This window comes from Dryobates pubescens, chromosome 30 (genome assembly GCF_014839835.1).
Source record: "Dryobates pubescens isolate bDryPub1 chromosome 30, bDryPub1.pri, whole genome shotgun sequence".
Classification (NCBI taxonomy): domain Eukaryota; kingdom Metazoa; phylum Chordata; class Aves; order Piciformes; family Picidae; genus Dryobates; species Dryobates pubescens.
In genome coordinates this window covers 4462739-4484524 of record NC_071641.1, presented here as the reverse complement: position 1 = coordinate 4484524, position 21786 = coordinate 4462739, and the positions used below count along the sequence as shown (strand labels likewise).

At 41.5% G+C, this 21786-nt stretch overlaps 2 protein-coding genes across 3 annotated transcripts in view; one reads left to right on the top strand and one right to left on the bottom strand.

The window, feature by feature from the left end:
• Positions 1-2049, top strand: part of INSYN2A (inhibitory synaptic factor 2A) — a 45474-nt gene extending 43425 nt beyond the window's left edge. The window contains exons 4-5 of one of the 2 annotated variants that reach the window (XR_008462955.1): positions 208-1086; positions 1883-2049. Coding sequence is in view for 1 of the 2 variants with exons in the window: in XM_054174762.1 (XP_054030737.1) it covers positions 208-391 (184 nt within the window). In the remaining variant the exon portion in view is untranslated. Of the gene's footprint in view, positions 1-207; positions 1535-1882 lie in introns of those variants that run through there. The other variant, XM_054174762.1, reaches the window with a different exon arrangement.
• Positions 1-21786, bottom strand: part of DOCK1 (dedicator of cytokinesis 1) — a 347686-nt gene that overhangs the window by 228501 nt on the left and 97399 nt on the right. Inside the window, exons 26-27 of the mRNA XM_054174763.1 lie at positions 11249-11376; positions 8117-8212 (exon numbers count right to left, since the gene is read on the bottom strand). Of these exons, the coding sequence (XP_054030738.1) occupies positions 8117-8212; positions 11249-11376 (224 nt within the window). The remainder of the gene's footprint in view (positions 1-8116; positions 8213-11248; positions 11377-21786) is intronic.

Sequence of the window (21786 nt, the reverse complement as noted above, 5' to 3'; positions counted from 1 at the left end):
TCTCCAAGCTTTCACTTTTACTTTGTATTCGAATATCATAAATTAAACACTTCTGTATTAAGTGTCACATGTTGGCTTAATTGAAATCTATCCATGTAATTACAGAATCATAGAAGTGTTTTGGTTGGAAAACACTTCTATGTTCATTGAGTCCAACCATTGTAACAGTAACTAATTGTGTTGTTTTTTTTTCCTTCCCCTTTCTAGTGTGGAATTGGATTTTAAACAGCAAGAAGATAAACTACAGCCAGTTTTGAGAAAACTTCATCCCATTGAGGAAACTCAGGTTGCACCTTTGCCTTACTCTCAGGAGAGCTACTCCTCCACTCCCAAGCAAAAATCCAAAACTGAATCAAAAAAGCACGGAAGATGGAAACTCTGGTTCCTTTAACCCAAATCCATTACTTGTGGAGTCCAAGGCCTTCTTTGAAAATATATTTGGAGTTCTATCAATCATCTATGATGGGATCTATGATGAGCGTTCCAGGCCAGCGTAGTGCTGACCATTCTGGTGGTGTTCAGTTCTCACCGTACGTACCAAAAAGGCCTTTGTACCTACGAACAAGCGTCCGGAAGCGAGGCGACAGCCAACGCCTTGCCGACTTTCATTTGCAGTTCACCAATGTGGGATGTAAAACCTGAATTGAGATTTGTACAAAGACGGAAAGTAAGACTTATTTTCCCCCCCTTAGATCTGAAAGAGTCACGTTCTAACCTGTTAAATCGTAGGCTGTCATCCTGTACACAGCTAAGTATCACTCTTCTTTTAAAGCCTTTTGGTTTATCGTCTTTAAACAACAGCGAGGGGAAAAAAGCAAAGCAAGCCTTATGTTTGCAGTGGTCTTCAGTTTTACAGATCCATGTTGATCGGGGAGTGCAGTTTTCAGCACACATATCCTGGACAAAGCACAATTTTTCATGTGGTCCAAGACCATGAATAATCTCCAAGATATGACTCTATGTATATTTGCCTTCATGCGACGTAGACTTCAATCAGCCAACCGCATCTCAACAATGCACCTTCATTTCTAATTTAGCTATGTCCTCATCACCAGACAAACGAGTTGGCTGCTTATCTTCCAGCAGGTGAGCAGCTAGAAACCTCCCAAAGTCAGGACAAGCTTTTAACCACAGCAAGCTGGCAGGGTCAAGGCTATGGGACAATCATCTGTCCTAGATCTCACTTTCAGTCTTTTGGTACCCCAAAGGTCTCAATGCCACATAAAACAAACCAACCAATCCCACAACCAAAAGCTCTACAGATTGTTGGTATTTGCCCTGATTTAGTATCTTTTTGTAACAGTCTTTGGAGAATCCTATGCTACTGCAGAAGGCACCAGAAAATTTATAGTATGCATCACACTTTGAAACCCATTTGGAAGGAGCAGTAATTTTAAATGCTCTTTATTTACTAAGCTGCTCAGATGGGTTTCCCAACTTCCTATAATTTATATCACAATTAATTGTACTTGCTAACCAACACACTTAGGGATGAGATGCAAATCATGTTTTTCTTATTTGTTTTGTGATTTGTTTGGGTTGGTTTTTTTTTTTAATGGCACAATTTTGCTCTGAATTATAAACAGCACCTTTTTCCTTTAATCATTTGCTACTATCACTAACCCTGCATCCAGAATAATCGTTTATAGAAAGATCTCTCCTACCAGAAGTTGCCAAGGAGCGAGAGTACTGGCTTCTTTTTCAAGTGTTTAAAATAATTTGACTCATTAAGTGTCATGTGAAAAATTGGTTCACCAAGATCCCATGAGTAAGATAGAGATTATTCAGGCTTTAGGTGGAAGTAATGTCATCACTCACAGAGGCGTTTGCACATACTAAAAAAATTTCAAGCGTTTTTCTTTGCACTACTTTTCCCTCTTAGCTCAGCATCAAATCCAAGAAAACCTGAGGAAAAACAATGTAAAAATCTCTCTCCCGAAAGCCAAGTGCAAGACAAGGAAGTTGAAATGGGAACAGAAATGCAGAAGATGTCTGTGTCCAACTCCAAATTAATTTCAACATGCTTTAAATGGAGGAAAAAAAAAAAGATTGCAGGAAATCTTCAAGAGGGCTACAAGTTGTTGTATATAAGCAAACAATATCCTGAGATTGTTTTCTGAAAGCTGAAGGATTAGAAAAGGTGATCCTGGGTACCAGGAGGGAAGTGCAATTGTTTCACATGGAGAAGAAAGAAAAAAAAAAGAAAGAAAGAAAAAAAAGTGTTTCATGGATTTTATATTGTTTTTAATCAAAAATAGAGAACTGTTTACAAGACAGCCCACCCAAGACATGTTTTAGCAATCCAAATATTTCCAACCAAGAAAATAGATTTTATTTTTCCTAAAGAGAAAGAAGTATCAAATATGGACGTCAGAAGAAAAAAAAATAAATATACAGCTATTCAGTGTTGTTTTAAATAGTGCTAATAATGAACTCAGCCATGCTAACAGGCCCAGTGTTTGGGGGTTTTTAAGAAAGTCCATCAAGCATCTCTTGATGTTCAATCACAAATGGTTAGAGAGTCACCAAATCAGCAGCTTCTCCCATAAATCTACTCTCAATGTTCTCGTGTGCAGGGACCGACACAAAACTGAACTGTTTTGACGTGTGGGTCTCGCTCACCACAGAGACCAGGATTCTGTAACCACTGAACACAATAGAAAGAAAGAAAAGGGAAAACCAACTCGCCAGTGAAACATAAAAGAGCTAAAAGTAGAAGTTCTCACGGCATGGTCTACACATGTCCAGGCTATTTTCTTAAAGAAGTTGCAAATTTTTAATTGTTTACATTTTTTTAAGCCCTGGGAAAGCTAGCATCCATCTAGTCCTGCTCTCAAACTGACATCTCCTGTTCAAGCGGTACCACACCAATGGAATTTGTAATAAAACGTTTTTGCCAAGTGTGTAAAAGGCATCATACTGTATTACATTTAGAATCACTCAGGCTCAGGTTAGATAGATACCAAGAGAAAAACAAAACCCCAAACCCCTGATTCTTTAGAGCTTTTTAGTTCAATGTGACTGACAAAGCTACTTTCACCCTAACGTAGAAGATCTTACAAACTGAGGTTACAACGAAGAAAATGCATCTTTACTTTTCCGTGTGGCTTTGCTGGGTTCACTCTGACAATACCATGCACCTTTCATACACTAATTTGCTATATGCACTTTCTCCCCCTTATCATGCTTAAAACTACTTTTTAGTCAATAAATACTGCAGTGATTTTATATTACCTGCTATTTTTCTGAGTCCGTATATTTTCCATTGAGCAACGGCTATATTCCTTGGTTTAGAACTATTAGGAAACACTACTCATGTGGGTATCACTTGTTTTCTTAAAGAAAAACAAAAAGGCACTGTAAAAAGAGTTTAAAAAACAGGATAAACTGAAAAAAAAATATCATTATTAAAACTGAAAAAAAAAAACCCTATCCTCATTACAAAGTGTTTGCTTCTTCTTCCTTAGGATGCCAAACCGCCACCTACGCCTTTAATTTCACTCCGTGCTTTAAAGGTTAATCTCTGCTTAGAGATCAAATAGATTCATTTGTCATGAGTACTTTCCAATGGAATATACAGAGGTCACACCACTTCTTCAGCATACACTATGTATTGCCTCTGGAACGTAACTGGATTGCCAGTAAAAATATTACTGCTATTCCAACACAATTCTGTTCTAGTAGAATGACACAGACTACATTAAACAAATGTTAGTATTATTTCCTCATCCATAAACTACAACTCCAGCTAATTAAAATAACTGGAATGACAAAAAAAATTTGCTGTTGGTTTGTTTAGGTGAGTTTGTTCCCGTACCATTGGTAGGACATAATCCACATGCGTTTGTTGCATTGTGATACTACATGGGCTGCATCCAAAGCAGGTCAAGGGAACTGGAGTGTTCTGTCCAGCTCTGGAGCCCCCAAAACAAGCAAGACATGGAACTGTTAGAGTGGGTCCAGAGGAGGCCAAAGAGATGATCAGAAGGATGGAGCACCTCTGCTGTGAAGACGGGCTGAGTGAGTTGGGGTTGTTCAGTCTGGAGAAGAGAAGGCCCTGGCAAAACCTTAGAGCAGCCTTCCAGTATTTGAAGGTGGACTACAGGAGAGCTGAAGAGGGATTTTTGACAAAGGCATGGAGTGACAGGATGAGGGCTAATAGCTTCAAAGTGGAAGAAACTAGATTTAGATTAGACATTAGGAAGAAAATCTTCCCCATGAGGGGGTCAGACACTGGAAGAGGTTGCCCAGAGAAGGCTCCAAGCCTGGAATTGTTCGATGCCAGGTTGGATGGGGCCTTCAGCGACCTGGTCTAGTAGGATTTGGCTTTGTTTGGTTTTGTTTTGGAGTGTTGTGTTTTGGTTTGTCTGGATTAAGGTGGAATGTTTATACAGTGAAGTAACCACAGTTAATGAGATGACTGTGCTGGTCCTGCCTTCCCACAGGGCTGGTCCCTTGCCTTACCCACAAGGTCAAGCTGGTACTGCAATGCATCCATCTTTCACTGCTTTCCCAAAGGAAACTGATCCAGGAACAGTTGTTCAGTATTAATCAAAGCCCTATCCATAGGGTGTAATGTAGAGAAAGTAATTGAATCATTACGTGTTTAACAGTCTCCAATTGCACGTTCTCCTCAAACACTAAATCCAGTGGCTCCTGTGGCTATTACATCAACCCACCTAGCAACCTCATCTTCTCCTGAAGATTTTTGTTCACCATCATGAGATGTTTAAACATTCCACTTCTGCCACCTGTTCCAAGAGAACTGCATTTTCATTTGACTGCTTAAATTCCTCACAATCACAGAATGACAGAATCATTAAGATTGGAAAAGATCTCCAAGATCATGTCCAACCACTAACCCAACACTACCAACTCCACCATTAAACCATGCCCCTAAGTGTCACATCTGGAAGTTTTCTGAACACTTCCAGGGATGGTGACTTCACCACTTCCTTGGGTGGCCTGTTCCAAGGCCTGCCCACTCGTTCAGTGAAGAAATTGTTCCAAATACACAATCTAAACCTTTCCTGGGGCAATCTGAGGCCATTTTCTTCCCTGACCACCTAGATCTCTGGCCTCCCAGAAAACACCAGCTCTCACTGATTGACCACACCATGAAAACCAACAAGACAGACGTGCAAACCTCAGATGCAGAAGGATATAAAAATAAATATCAGTAACATATAAGTGGAAACAGCTTCTACAAGACAACTCTCTTGGGTCTTTACCCCTATAGATCCCAAAGTTCATGCATCCTAAATGCTACAGGAGTTCCAATTAGAATAGGGGTTTACAGTAAAGAAGTGAAGTTAAACAAACTTAACACTGCAAGGGGATTAGACATCTACATTTCTCTATTGCTACCTATGAAAAAAAAGAGGTCTTGTCTCAAACAAGGACTGTGTCTTCTGCTTGAGCTATTCAAAGCAGCATCCTCAGAACGAAGCTAACAGCTGTTCAGTCTTTCTGGAGATCTACTTCTTGTCTCCAGGACACTGTGTTTTTGATTCCAAGAATCTGTGGGGGGTTTTGCAATATTTACAGTGCATTTAGATTCAGTTTTAGACAGAGATGTCACAGTTAAGTAGTTCTTCAAGGTTAAAACACACTAGCTATCTCTATAATCAGAGAACCCCCTGTGTTCTGTGGTTTACTTCTTTTGCAGTTATCGTTACTTAAAGGACTTTAAAGAGGCATAGCTCATTTTTTTTAGTTCCTTCTAGTCATCCTTTAAGAATAACCCTCTAATGTAAGTTCCAGGCAAAATTATACTAGTACTGCCCAAAACAAAAAAACAAACTCAAAACCAAACACCAAAACCCCAGCATTTCAACTGGATTCTTAGCCAAGAGGGGTCAAGTTATGCTTGCTAATTGTTATCACTTCCACTTTACTCTTCCTACTTTGCTGACACCACGAAAATGAATTTACTGGTTGAATACAGAAGAATCCTTTCCCCAGACTAAATGAATTTATTAGCTGATTACAGGGGATCCTTTCCTCAGACTAAAGGAATGTATTGGTTTATTCCAGGAGGATCCTTTCCCCAACAGACTAGATTTTTAAGGTAGGAGTAAGTAATCCATGAAAATACCAGAGTCCTATTAATGCTCATGACATAATTACAGAGTGTGCAGGCAGAGTGATTTCAAGCTGTATTCATGATCACTGTGGATATTTTTAATGCAACTGCACTTAATTAAAATAGATACAGGAGAAGTTTTCAAATATAATTTGATAAATGTAAAAGGAATAATTAACATTTTAAAATACCACTGAAATCATGCTCATCAAAACAATAATTAATTCACATCCTAACCATAACTGAAGAAGTTTCCTGTGTGTCTTACAAGACTACATCTTCTCTGCAACTGGGGGAAGAAAGAAAGTTTAGCTGAGGGAGAGCAGGTTTAGACTGGATCTCAGGAAAAATTCTTTAGCACAAAGGTGAGACTTTGGGACAGATTGCTCAGGGAGGCTGTGGATGCCTCCTCCCTGGGAGTGTTCAAGGCCAGGCTGGACGGGGCCTTGAGCAGCTGAGTCTAGTTGAGAAGTGTCCCTGCCCATGGTGGGGAGGTTGGAGTAGATGATCTCCAAAGTCCCTTCCAACTTAAGCCATTCTATGATACTGTTGAACAGAAACTGAAGATATTTATGCTGCATATTGTTAATAATTTGTGTAGCAACACACAAAAGTAACAACATATAAACTGTTATTACATCACAGCACTAGAATAGTCTGTAAAAATCTCTACTCAAAACTATTTGAAAATACCTGCAGCACCTGTGGCTCAGTTGGTAGCACATAAGACCCTTAATGGGAAGGTTGTGAGTTCAAGCCTGCAGTGGGCACTAATGTCCTCCCTACTCTAGTCATGAAGCCTGTGGTGGCAGGTTGGACTCGATGATCTTTGAGGTCTCTTCCAACCTTAGTGATACTGATACTGATACCTTTTATTTCATGCTCCAAAAATGGATCTGATGACCCATCATCACTTTCTTACAACAAAAAACCCGACCAAATCAAAGCAATTAAATTATTCTTTCAAGTCAAAGTAATAAAAATGGAAGAGAAGAAAAATGTTAGTGGATGATGCACTAAAGGCAAAACTGGAAGTGCCAACACAGACATCACCATACACCAAGTAAATGGGACAGCAGGAGCCAAGTAAGATGCCCCAAGGACAGAAACCTCCTAACAAGTCAAAAATCCATGTGTCCAATTACACAGAGAAATTAAATTAGAAAAAAGGAGATTAAAAAATATTAAGACTGAGATATGGCTGCCAAAGAAATACTTAAAGGGAAAAAGTAAATCAGGGTATCAAGCCAAACTGAACTAAATCTATGTAGAACAGGACAGCTACTCAGATGAGAAATCTGGTCCACACTGACCTGTTTCTCATATAATCATTGTCAAATACAGACATCTAAGAGAGAACATAATGTGAAAGCACACACACAGTGAGACTCCAAAAATCACACAAAGCTCTATCCCCATTTTAGGTGTCAATTGACCTCACTTTTTTCATTATTTAGACCAACAGTAATGATGAAGTCAAAGAATTTCAATGTCAGGCTTTAGAATCACAGTGCTATGCCCCCAAAGCAGGGCCACCTGCACCTAGTACATTGGTCTTTCCTCTTGATTGTTAAAAAGAAATCATTTGGGGCTTTGCTATATTCTTCAATCATTCTAACACTGCCATTATCTTGCTTATCTCAGAGGTACTCAAAAAGGCAAGTAAATGCTTGTAGAGTTCCTAAGGCAGTGACAAATGTTCAAGTCATTCATTTCCACACTTTTCAGCCAGCTAAGCCCAACACCTGCCTCATTTTGGTTACCACAAACATCTACAACCTGGCTAATCACTTGGCTGCCATCTTTTTCTTATGTATATTTTTACCTCCCCCTCTGCAAACCACAAAAGAAAAAACACCCCAAAACCAACAACCCAACCAACCTACAAGTGACTGCTTCACAGCTTACTGAACACAGAGACAGCTACAGAAGGTTTTGATTGCTTTGGGTCACTGGGGATTTAAATTCTATTACAGTCAGGTTCAAAAAGATGTGAGAGAGATATTTAAGTTCACATCAAGTGACACTTACGATGAGCTCCGAATCACGTCCCATGGAAATGACTGTTCTGTTTACTGTCCTCAGTAGCTTCTCCATGATTATCTGGACATGACGTTGTGTTGGCCCCTGAGGAACAAGAATAAATTAATGGCAACTAGGTACAGCCACCACCAAAACTGAACTCTTCGTGCTTGCCTGTAAATCAGCCTGCCTTGTCAAAGTTAAATAAAACATCACTCACTGCTGTTGATCAAAAGCAGAAATTAGTCTCCTATTTTAACACCCACCATGCAAAGACTTTTTTATTAATGCATGTTACTGATAATTAAATTAAGATGTCCTCTCACAATTCTTTAAATGAAAAGTGAGTTCCTGGAAATAGAGCAAAGCCTAAGAAATTTAATCACCTAATGATGTCATTTTCCCAAGTCTTTTTTTTTCAATATCAAAAGCACACAGGCATTAATCAGTGGTGGTTTAAAACTAAAATAATTTAGACTAGAGATAGGGAAGAAATATGTTACAATGTGGGTGGTGAAATATCAGCCCACGTCGCCCAGAGATGTCCCATTCCTGGAAACACTCCAGGTCAGGTTGTTTGGGGCTCTAAGCAACCTGCTCCAGTTGCAGATGTCCCTGTTGACTGCAGGAGGGTTTGGACTAGATGACTTTTAAGGGCCCCCTTCAACCCAAAACATTCTACAACTCTATGATTATCACTGGACTATGTATAATTAGCAAGGCAGACTTACATAGATGAATAATTTATTTGCACACTTGAAGAACATTCTATCAGTACATAAAAACACAGACTGCGCCAGCAGGTAATTCTCTCGCTGCTAAAGACAGATCTATCTTTGGGATCAAAATTACAGTTGTGGTACAAAGAGTACCTGCACAGAAGAATGACTCCATCTCAAAATTCTGTTTCTCTCTGTCCCCGGGGGAGTTTCTCCTGCCCTTCTACTCTGCCCCAGTGAGACCAGATCTGGAGACCTGTGTGCCGTTCTGGGCTCCTCAGTTCAAAAGAGACAAGGAACTACTGGGGAGCCCCGCAGAGTATAGAAGATAGAGATGTTCCAGTCCTCTCTGTGAGATGGAAAGACTGAGACACCTGAGGCCTGGAGAAAAGCAGTTTGAGAGGGGATCTTCTCAATGCTTGTATCTAAAAGGTGAGAGTCAGGAGGATAGGTTCAGACTCTCGTCACTGGTGTCCAGAGATATGACAAGGGGCACAAAGTGGAACAGAGGAGGTGCCACCTAAACAAAAGGAAAAATTTATTTCCTTTGAGGATGCCAGAGGTTATGGAGTCATCCTCTCTGGAGAGATTCCAAACCCACCTGGACATTGTGATCATGGGAAACCTGCTCTAAGCGACCCCGCTTTAGCAGGTGGTTTGAACTAGATGACCCCCAGAGGTCCCTTCCAGACCCCATGATGCTGGGATTCTGTAATTCCCCTGCTCCACCAGCAAACAGATGTCTGCTTTCTGCAGCTGCTAACCAACAGCAGTTCGTAGCAGCTCTCAGCTCCTGTAGTCCTGCTCCAGCTGGGCTCAGACCAGGATATGATGGACCTGCAAGTGAGGTCTACCAAGGGGAGAAATGCAGCCAGCAGAATGACAGAAAGCAGCCAATCTGTCAGAACTAGAATTCCATGGGTTTGGGGTGTTTTCTTTGTCTGTTTTTTCAAACCAACCCACTCTCTGAAGCAGTCACACACAACCACTTTCAAAAACCAAAATCAGAACTAACCCAAGCTACAGTGAAATAAGATACACCGACGATGCGAGTACCTGACGCCTGAAGTCTTTTCCAACTAAATTAGTATAGAGTCTGCATAAGACTGAGGGCTCAGGCAAAAGCCTCACCAGCTCAAACTTCTTTTAGAAAAGCATCTAATCACTGCAGCTCTCCAGCAAAGCACCAATATTCACATATTTGTGTGAACTACAGGGAAGACAGAAAGGGACTATTATGCAAGGTACACATCTGTGTAGCAGCCCAGGGCTCTGCACAGGCTCTCACACAACTCCTTCATACCTTCACATTCTGAATGCATGAGACAGCTGTACTAGTTATAATATTCCTGCAGAAGCCACCATTTGCCAGCTAAGGCTCTCTCTTCCTGAGGTGGAGAATTCAACTGTCTGTCTTTAAACATCACTTCAGAAAGCCAAGCCAGTTTTCTGTGTTGACAGAAGTATGTGGTTTTCAATATATATATGCACACACATACACACACGTTATTATTAGGTAGTGAAGGCCACCAAAGCTGCAAGAAGTCCTGAGAGAAGCAGCTAAGGGAGTTGGGGTTTGTTTAGCCTGAAGAACAGGAGGCTGAGGGGAGACCCTCTCACACTCTAAGAGTTCCCTGAAAGGAAGTTGGAGTGAGGTGGGGGATTGTCTCTTTTCCCTAGTAATGACCAATAGAACAAGAGGAAATGGCCTCAGATTGCACCAAGGCAAGTTTAGGCTGGATATTGGAAGAAGCTTCTTGACTGAAAGGGTTCTCAAACACTGGACCAGGCTGCCCAGGTAGTTGAATCCCCATCCCTGGAGGCCTTTTTAAAGGGACAAAGATGTGGTGCTGAAGGGCATGGTTTAGCACCAGCCTTGGTAGAGAATGGTCAGACTTGATGATCTTAAAAGTCTTTCTAACCACACCAATTCTATGATAAATTATTAGAAGCATTACGATATATTATGTATTTATACAACTATCTCTGTGTGTATACCTGCACATACCTTTGCAAGCTGCCACAGCAGGCCAGTATTAGTACAAATCCAACGTGTTTCCCAAAAAACTCATGAACAATAAGTTAAAAATGAAAGTTTTCCACCTGGCAGAGGCAAGACATGATGTAAGAGAATGGCTGAACTCCTAAAACAGTACCTGTGTTCTCACTATCTAACCAATGCCTGAAGAAGGGTTATAAAAGCCCCATATTGAATGTGCCTCAGAACTAGTGAGATGTTCTGAGATGGTCTGAGATCACACAACAGCTCCTCTGGATATCTAAAAAGAAGACTTGAGACAGGTTCAAGAAAAGCAATAAAGAAAAACCAAAATAATCTAAGCCATTAGAAGCTATGCATTTAATTCATTTTACTACAGCATATATATTTTAAGTGCTAGTCAAAGAACCATAAAGTACTAACCACATCTTTCTTGTAAAGCACCTCCAGGATGTTACTCAGCAACTGGCAACAAGCCTCCAAATCTTCTTGTCTTTCCAAGTGATACTTCAGCTGATCTGTCATTGTTGGCAGCAAGATCTCCCTGCAGTCTGCACACAAAACACAAGGTTACACACACAGCTTTGGATAACTTCATAGCTCTGCCCAAGCAGACAGTTTCCTTCAGTGCTTACACAAGATTAAACAAAACAAAAATACAGGGGAAAAAAGAAAGCACCCAGATTGCCACTCACTTGCTTTTCAACCAAAACCATGAAAACTTGACAAATTTGTAAGCAAGGAAAAATGAAAGGTTAAAAATGGGCAAGCACCACCCTCCTACCAGTTTGAAGAACTTCAGTGGTCTCACTGATGTCCACTGCCTCTACTTAAAAACCTTGATTAACTGGACCTAGTCAGTACCATCACACCACACAAAGCATTATGAAGAAAAGCAGCTTCAAACTTCACTGGCTGAATGTTGACAAGGTGTATTCAGCTCCTTAACCTTACCTGTACTGGCTACCAATGGAGCACAGCCTAACCATACAAACATGATGCAAGGAAATGTATGATGCTCTTCAGACCAATGCTCAGCTGCATGACATAGCCTTTCGTAGCTCAGAAAACGCTGCTGAAATACTTTGTTCTGGTATTCAGAGAGGTGGTGGATGCCTCATCCCTGGAAACATCCCAAGTCAGGTTGGATAGGTCTCTGAGCAACCTGATCTAGTTGCAGACATCCCTGCTGACTGCAAGGGGATTGGACTACCAGACATTTAAAGTTCTCTTCCAACCCATAACTTTCTGTGATTCTAGTTGCCTGTACAAGGCCAAGTACAGGACTTGATAGAGATAGGGAAGAGAAGGAAAATGGACATGGTGCAAAGTAATGGAGCTCAGCATTTTGGCATAAGTCAAAGTAGTAAGGAAAAATAAAGCAAAGACTGATACTTGTAACACATAGGTAACACTGGGGCACATATCGATCTGATTAATGCATAACCTGCAAATCAGCTTGAACAAAAGGAGACCAGGCTCCCTTCGACCTGGCATTGAACAATTCCAGGCTTGGAGCCTTCTCTGGGCAACCTCTTCCAGTGTCTCACCCCCTCATGGGGAAGATTTTCTTCCTAATAACTAATCTAAATCTAGTTTCTTCCACTTTGAAGCTATTAGCCCTCATCCTGTCACTCCATGCCTTTGCAAAAAATCCCTGTCCAGCAGTCTATCTTCAAATACTGGAAGGCTGTTCTAGGGTTTTGACAGAGCCTTCTCTTCTCCAGGCTGAACAACCCCAACTCACTCAGCCTGTCTTCACAGCAGAGGTGCTCCAGCCCTCTGATCACATTTGTGGCCTCCTCTGGACCTGCACTAACAGTTCCATGACCTTCCTCTGCTGGGGGCTCCAGAGCATAACCCTAACAGTTACCATTAAGAAGTTTTCCTGACAGTTGGAATCACACACAGGGTCCCTCAAAGAAGTTGCCCTTGTACTGTAAAATCTACCTGGCCAACAACCTCTGAACATATGACTGAAGAATTCACTTAGTCAAAAGCTACACTGGCTGGTGGCCCATAAGATCTAAATTATACAGTACCTGGGAAAATATGGATGAAGCTCATGACAGCCACACAAGGGATATAAAACACTGACTTTTTTTTTATTGTTATTACCCAAATTGCTTGGACTCAATGGCATCTGGATGAGTCACAAGGGGGAGGCTTTATGACAGTCCTTAATGGCTGTATCATTGCTTTGAGATTATTTTCACACAAAAGCTGAATTCCCTGGAACATTCAGAAATGCTCCTGAGCACTCAATTATGTCTTTATTTAAGAGGATTTAAATAGTTCTAGACCAGTAAGCATCACCAGCCTGAAAGCAAGAGGACAAATGACATACAGACCACAGAAAAAAGGCACAAGACTAACACAAGAAAACTGGAGATTCACCTCAGGTAGGAGAGGGTGACTCCATATGGCAACATGAAAGCCTTTAGGGTTGTAGCTAACACATTCCTGAGAAGCCAAGAAATCAGCAGCTCAGTCACAGAATCATAGAATTGTTTTGGTTGGAAAAGACCTCCAAGACTGAGTCCAGCCATCAACCTAACACCATTGTCTTTCGAGTCACCCTCCCTGGAGATATTCAAGAAACATGTGGGCATGGTACTTCAGCATATGGTCCAGTGGCCATGGCGGTCTTAGATTAAAGGTTGGACTTGATCTTAAAAGGTCTCTTCCAACTGAAACAATTCCATGACACAAAAAAAAATTATCAAGATAAAACAGGTTTAATGCAACACAGAGAGCACTCCAGCTGAATGAGATGCTAGAGAGGAATTGAAACAGCACAAGTGGGCTCTCATTCAAAGAAAAACCTCTGAAGAGTTACTGTCTTAAATATAGAGTTTTTCCTATGTAAATGCTACTTGGTCACTTAACCTCCAGCTTCATAACTCAAAAAGGAGAAAAATCATGGGGCCCTTGTTGAAATTTTTGCCCCAATAAACAAGACTTTAGACCCTGCAATGAGTTTACCTAGGGAAACACACCCAGCCATGACTTCATCACATTACTTACTTCAGATAGCAGAGAAATGGATTACAGAAGATTCAAATCTTACAATAAAGAAACACCTTCATCATAAGTTCCCAGAATTTGTTTACAGCTCGATTATCCTAGATCTATACAGGTAGTAAAAGCAAGAGGAGGTGGTGATCTCTGCAAGAAAAATTAGCTGAACAAAATTGACCTCACTGAAGGAGCTCATTTACCAGGATGCTCATTAAATGCTCTGAAGCTATTTATATGAAAATGAAGTCTCCAAGCTGCCCCAACAGGCTAGACAATGATATATGTGCATTTAAAGGAATTGTCTGCTGTTACATATTTCAAATGCATAGCCTTAGATTAAGTTGAAAAAGAGAACACCACTACCCTAAATAGAGAAAAGAAATTATGGGTGAAGATCCAGCCATTGCATGGGGAAGGTTTCCTGGTACTGACCCCCCACCTATTGCATATAACCACCATTTTATATCCACTTTAAACTTCTATCTCTGGATTGCTCCAGCCCTTGACCACTCACTAGTATGCCAGGAGAACATCCCTTCCTTACCCAAGTATTCAGACAGTTCTTACATGACAGGAATCACCAGATGGATGAAGAAAAATTAATTATACAGAAAATTAACTACTAGCTTCCCATATGATTTTCAATGCAATAAGTGGTCTAGTTCAGCCCAGTCTGTCTACCCCAGAGGCATGCTTTACGATTGCAGCTTGTGTTCCACTTTCTCACAGAATCATTTTGTTTGTTAAGATCAATGAGTCCATCCATTCTCTAACTCTACACCAAGGCTGGTGCTAAACTTTGTCCCCAGCACCACATCTCTGTCCCCTTAAAAAGGCCTCCAGGGATGGGGATTCAACCACCTCCTTGGGCAGCCTGTTCCAGTGTTTGAGAACCCTTTCAGTGAAGAAGGTTCTTCTAATATCCAACCCGAACTTCCCGTGGTGCAACTTGAAGCCATTTCTTCTCACCATCACTTGTTCCAAGGGATAGGAGACCAACACCCACCTTTCTACAACCTCCTTTCAGGTAGCTGTAAAGAGCAGTAACTTTGCTCAGTTTGTTATCTTTGGTTTTGACTAACATGGGAAAAAAAGAGTAGATTTAAGAAACCCCCCCACAAAAGAATGGTGTAACACAGCCCTTCCACCAAATACAGGTGAGAGCAAGAACACTGATGCCCAGCGGGCTAAGAAGTCTAGCAAAGATATGAACACACCTTTGCACAGCCTGCAAGGTGAATCAATCTTTAATAACTTATAAAGGCCCCTAATTAGAAGTTTGAAAATGTTCCATGTCCCTGTTAAGCTCCACTCACAGAGAATGGTCAAAGATCAATTTAATATCTGCAGGCATGTAGAAGGTGAAAATTGCAGCTCTGTCACCTTTGAGTTCAGATTGTCTGAAGTATGCACTCTGATCAATAGGGAAGGTATTCTAGTTGAATTTCTGGGAAAGGAGAAACTAATTGATTTGTCATAGCACTTCATTTGGAATTACACAACCTAGACAAAAGACTTGGTTCCCTTGGGCAGACTTGACAAGGCTCCTCAGTTACCACCTCACAGGCTCTCTAACTTCCTCAGCATCAACTTATGAACATCTGCTGTTTGTTTTGTAGCTGTGGCAGGTTACAAACATGGGAGAGTAGAACAAATCATCAAGGTGTTTTGGGTACTCAATAAACAGATCCAAACACTTCCCTGGCTTTTAAAAACAAATAGTCAAGCTCAAACCTCCACTGAAAAAAAAGCACCCACACCCCAGAGAACCACACAAGCACCGACACTGGGAAATCTTTCTAAAGATTCCTTGCCCCCCCCAGTTTCCCATGCAGCTTTCATGTTGAGAAAGAGACACCACTATAGAGCTTATACTCAAATAGGCTGAAAAATAAATACTGCCAACACCCAGAACAAGGTCCCACAAGTGGGTCAGAGACTTTGAAGCACAAATAAAGGATGGCTGATGAGTGGATTGAGAGCAACACTGTAGAGAAGTTCCTGGGGACGTTGCTGGATGAAAACCTGAGTATGAGCCAGAAATGTACACTCATAGCCCAGACCAAACCATGTCCTGAGATGATCCCCAGCAGCATGGGCAGCAAGGGATGGAGGGGATTCTGCCACTCTGCTAAGACCTCACCTGCAGTGCTGGGTGCAGCTTTGGAATCCTCAGCACAGGAGAGACATGGACCTGTCAAAGTGGGACCAGAGGAAGCCACAAAAATGGTGGGAAGGATGGAACCCCTCTGCTGTGAGGACTGGTAGAGAGAGTTGGGGTTGCTCAGCCTGGAGAAGAGAAGGCTCTGGGAAGACCTTCTTGTGGCCTGTCAATACTTAAGAGACCAATAAGAAAACCAGGGACAGATTTCTACCAGGGGAAAGTATGACAGGATAAGGGGTGATGGCTTTGAAAGTGGGATGATTTAGGTTAGATACTAGAACTGCGATGGTGATGAGGTTACCCAGAGAAGTTGTTATGTCCCATCCCTGGAAACATTCAAGGCCTGGGTGTTACCTGCTCTAGCAGAAGATATCCCTGCTGACTGCAGGACCATTGGACTGGATGATCTTTAAAGGTTGTTTCCAACCCAAACCATTCTGATTCTATGCCTAAACTCAGAACGCTCAGCATCTGGAAAGTAATAAATGACTATTTACACACTGGATGATTTTTACATGTTTTCCCTTTCTCTTGCAGTTTTTGAAGTATATCTTTTGTAGCACCTATCACAAGAACCTTCTCAGCACTGCTGTCTCAGCTCCTATTAAGTCTGCAGCATGCACCTAGCCCTCACTGGCATGGGTGCACTGTGCTGCCAGAGTGGGCTCCAGCGCAGGCCCCAGCACCCCATTCACCACAAAGCCTCTTCCAGCAGACCCCATCCTGTAGACTGATGTCTTTGTCCCCTTGGTTTCAAATCACACAACAGATCATGCCTTTACTGGGAACAGAAGCAGGAATAGATATTGAAGCAATTCAGTTCAGGGTAGATTTAAGTTAAACATTAGGGGGAAGTTTCTTACAATGAGAGTGATGAAATAGTGGAACAGGTTGCCCGGAGACGTGGTTAAGAAACATCCCTAAAGACATTCAAATTGGATGGGGCCCTGAGCAACCTGATCCAGCTGATGTCCCTGCTCCCTGCAGAAGGGTTGGACAAGATGACCTTTGATGGTCCCTTCCAACCCAATGCGTTCTGTGAATTCTGTCTTCTTAAGGTTCTCCCAGGTACTTCCATCATCACAGAAGAGATAGAAGGGAACACTCCAAAGATGGAACCCGCACCAGCATACACACAAATACTTATTTTTAAGCCAATCTAGTACTGTGACAATATGCTCTATGAGGAGGTACAATTTTAAATGCATCCTTTGCTATAAGCTATTTTGAAAAGCACTGGGTTGATCAACTGTGCCTTGATTACTTAGAAGTACAGAAGAGGAAAGGTTAACCTTCATCAGCTTGCCTGTCACAAACACCTCCCAGCCCTGATTAATGGGCAACCTTGATAAATCTATAGTCTATAACATTAGTCTCCTGCTCAAAAGCCAGCTCTGAAGATGGCTCGTAAGATGCACAATGATTACAGACAACAGTAATTCGACATCTGTTCTCCACCGTGCAAGTCCAGCCCACAATGATTAATGTCACAGCAATGTGCAGAGAGAATAAAATATTAATCTTTATAAAAGGAAGCTCAGGAGACATTATCAACTTCTGAGCATCCAAGCAAAGACTTCAAAAGAAACACTGACACGGGAGCTATGCAGAAGCTAAATGCACACCATAAATTTTTGTCAATTTAAAACCATTTCATTTGGAGGGACACTGACAAACACATTTATTTTAAGGTTCATTTAGTTAGTATGGCCCAAAAAAACCCACCCAAAACAATGAAACCTACGCTTACTAACTTCTACTGCACAACATAAAGACAAAGATTGCCATTTTAGTCATAATTGTGCAATAAGAACTGAGAAATGCTGTCTGCTGATACTTAATAGACTGCATTTCCTAACGGAGAAACCACTGGATTTCCTCACTACTTCAGCACACAGCAGCTACACAGCTCATGTGGTCTTTATCTGGAAGTCATTTGGAAAGCAAACCAATAGAACACACAACTCTATGGGACAAAAAAAGTGGATAAATCACTGTTTATATAAACCCAAAAATCTGAACTTTGTATGAACAAGACATTTAACTTACTCAGCTTCAAAAATACTTAGACATTCAGAGCTGAAAACATGTGTAGGAATCCTGTATGCAAATCACCTTGTGATTGTATCATGAACTGAGATGTGCCCCAACAAAGGATAAAGATTGCTCACTGGACTGCAGCTGCCCCAACCATGGATACAGATTGCTCACCAGACTGCAGCTGCCCTGGCAATAATGGGCAGATGCCACTGCTATCTATACTCTCTGGAATAAGTCTTAACAAGATCATCTCCACCCATCAGGTACCCTGGAAAGGGAGGATGGTGAAAGCATAATGAATTCACCACTTGGACACATACCTAAAAAAAACTGTGTAAAAGATCTGAGCAACTACTGGCTTGAAAGAAGGAAAAGAGCTGGGCAATGCCACTCAGATGAAAAACGAAGTGAATACCAGGAGACAAAAGGACAGACACAGGAGAAAAGACATCACCATGTAGCCTGGAGGCTGCAGACCAGGAGGAACCTTCTCCCTGTGTCCTAAGTTCCACCTGCTGCATCTCATGGAGCTGAAAAGCTGTTCAAAGAAGGACTTGGACTTTGGGATCTCTCCCTCGCCTCCTCCAGCAGAAGACAGCACAGGCAACAAGGCAGCACCCTTCCTCCATAGACCCAAACTGTCTTGGGGGGTGGTAATATAATTCCTTTCCTCTTCTCTCTCCCTCCTTTCTCTCTCTCTCTCTCTCTCATTCTGATCCAGCCACTTTATTCTGTTAATAAATAGCCTCGCTGTTGATATTTTGGCCTCGTCTGTGCCTCTAAATTCCTAACACAGGAATATTCAAAAGAACTGAGTCTCTTTCCCTCTCTGGAGCGAGACAGGTTGTTATAAAGCTGTTCCACACTGACACTAAAATTTGTATTTTTACAGTGGGGCAGTCACCTTCCCTGAAATGTGGGTATGTGTGGACTTGGCACTCCAGGACACGTTTCAATGGCCATGGTGGTATTAGGTCAATGGTTGAACTCGGTCTTAGAGGTCTTTCAAAGCCAAAACAACTCTATGATACTGTACTCCTACAGCAGACTTCTTCAAAGCTGTTTCAGGTGCTAAAGAAACAGTGCCTCTGCTTTGGAGGTTGAGGTTTTTAGAGGGGAGAAGGATGTGAAAGGAAGAGGAGAAATAGGGTTGGTCTTGATCAATACTTTGCTGCTTAGAAATAAAAAGATTGTGTGCACTGTAACAGCTCTATGTGAAAGATTGTGATGGGGTAAGAAGACTTGGCTATTTCACAGAATCTCAGCAGGAAGGGAGTTAGGGACTTTTGTAGATTGCCTAGTCCAACCCCCCTGCTAAAGCAGGGTTCCCCACAGCAGGTTGCCCAGGATCGCAAAGTTCAAGTCAGTGTGCAATCTCTCCAGAGAAGACAACACCACAAGCCCTCTGGTGTGGTAACACAAGCAGCCTGAGCTCACAGCAAATAGGTTTTCCCTTCTGCTCAGATGGAACCTCCTGGGTTCCAGTTTGTACCTGTTATCCCTTTTTCCTGGTTTTGGGAACCACTGACAAGAGTCAGGCCCCATCCTCTTGTGTCCCACCCTTTAGCTATTTATCAGCACTGAGAAGATCCCCTCTTGGTCTGCTTTTTTCCAGGCTCAAGGGGTCCAGGTCTCTCGGTCTCTCCTCACCGAGATGCTCCAGCCTCTCATCATCTTTATAACCTCCCCTGTACTCTGTCCTGATGTTCCTTGTCTCCTGAAATGGGGAGCCCAGAACTGGACCCAGTACTTGTGATGTGGCTCCTTGCTGAGGCAGAGAAGAGAAGAAGAATCTGCCTCAACTTGGTGGTTACTTTCAATGTACCCAACTTTTATAAATCAACTTCTCTATATTATCATATCTAGTTATTTTCATATAAGATAAATATGAATATATAACAATTATGTGCAAAGATACATGCATAAATATGCATGACATATGTAAGAACATATTGATATCCTTACCTCTCTACTGAGCAAGATGTACACAGATTTGTCTAAATTGCTACATTTAAGGCTCTATTCAATTCACAAAAATCAAGTAACTTACTGAATTAGGATATTCATCACTGACAACTTAAAATGCTGTACTGCATGCTAAAAGTTGCTTCCCAATAGCAAAGATGAACACTGAGCTGCTCAAAGACCCCACAGAAGCATCCAGCCCCTACACAAAGGGCTTGCACCCAACAATTTTCTTCTCTACAATGATCAGAGTTGGATAGAGATCATTACTGTTTCAAAGGAGCCCTTGGAAATAGCTGTGCTAAGTACGGCGGCTTCTGCAGCAGCCATGATCAAATGATCTTCCCAATGACCTTCCAGGAAGTTTTTCCTTCTATAATACAGGGAACAAAGAATAAAACAATGTGTAACAGAAGTCTAGAGTGTCAACAGAAAAAGAAATTGAGCCTCATTATCCTAGGGATTGTTTTCTGTGCTTGAGAAAAAGATGGAACAAAAAGGACGAACCTTACTTTCTTCCAGAGGAGAATCCACATTTGTGTCAATAATCTATTATGGCTTTGGCAACACATGTGGAGGAGACAAAAGGCAAATTCCAGAATAATTGGAAGTGTGCAAAACAAGCCATGAGATCAATGAACATAACTCCTGAAAATGGGCAGAAATAGCTGTCTTCATGTTAGCAGGGAATAAACAGGAAAATCTTTTCAAGTGGTACTTGAGTATTTTTTTGTTTCAAGGACAGAAACTAGAGGCACAAAGATCTTGGTACAGATTTAGCCTACACAGTGATGTCTACTTGGTGGCCCCTGTAAATAGCTACAGCTTGCAAAGATATACTTCTTGAAGTCACCTAGCTATTTATTATTCCTACAGCAAGTACAAAGACACAACACACACCGAGACTCCTTAACACTGCTTGGACTGACTAGCTACACACTGATTTTTCTTCATCCCTTAGGTACCAAGGCTCAGTTATGACCCACTGTGAGGACAAAACCTCCAAAGCCTAACAAATGAACAGAGGTTTCCTGTTGGGGCCGAAGAAAGCTGACAAAGTAAGTACAAATCCTGCAAAGCAGAAAACCTTACCTTCAGTTTAAGAAAGAAACCTAAGTACAAACATGAGCAGAAAAGTGAATACATAGAATAGAATACATAGAATAAACCAGGTTGGAAGAGACCTTCAAGATCATCATGTCCTGATCCTGCCCCCAGCTTGGTGAGCACATTTAAAAACTCCATTTTACATCCTTTTTGAGACACATACCAACCACATCACCATAGCACATTCTCATCCAAGGGCCCAAGCTCTACAGATTTCCCGAAGACCACTGCACCATCCATCATTCCACATCGTTCTTCACACACGACGCTGTGGCAAACTATTCCACTCCTCTCACCCCAGAAAAAGCCTTCAAGCTTTGCAAATCCACATATTTTGAATATTAATTCCTCTGAAGGTACAAATGAATCTTCCTTGACCCCTCAGAGCACAGAATTACAGCATTTTCCTCCAGCAGAAACACGCTAATGAAATGCTGTTTGATTTTCTGTACGCTTTACAGCCCACCATCAATTCCACAATCCTGTCCTGCATATTGCTTTCAGAAAAGAAAATCTCATTTCTGCAATATGACACAGGATTAGGTGGATACTTCTATGAAAGTATTGCCTATCAGTCAAAAATTGAATCGATGAGGAGGAGGAGAGGCAGTCAGACTACGTTTTACTAATAAGAACTTGAACCCACAGAGCCAGGGAAAAATAA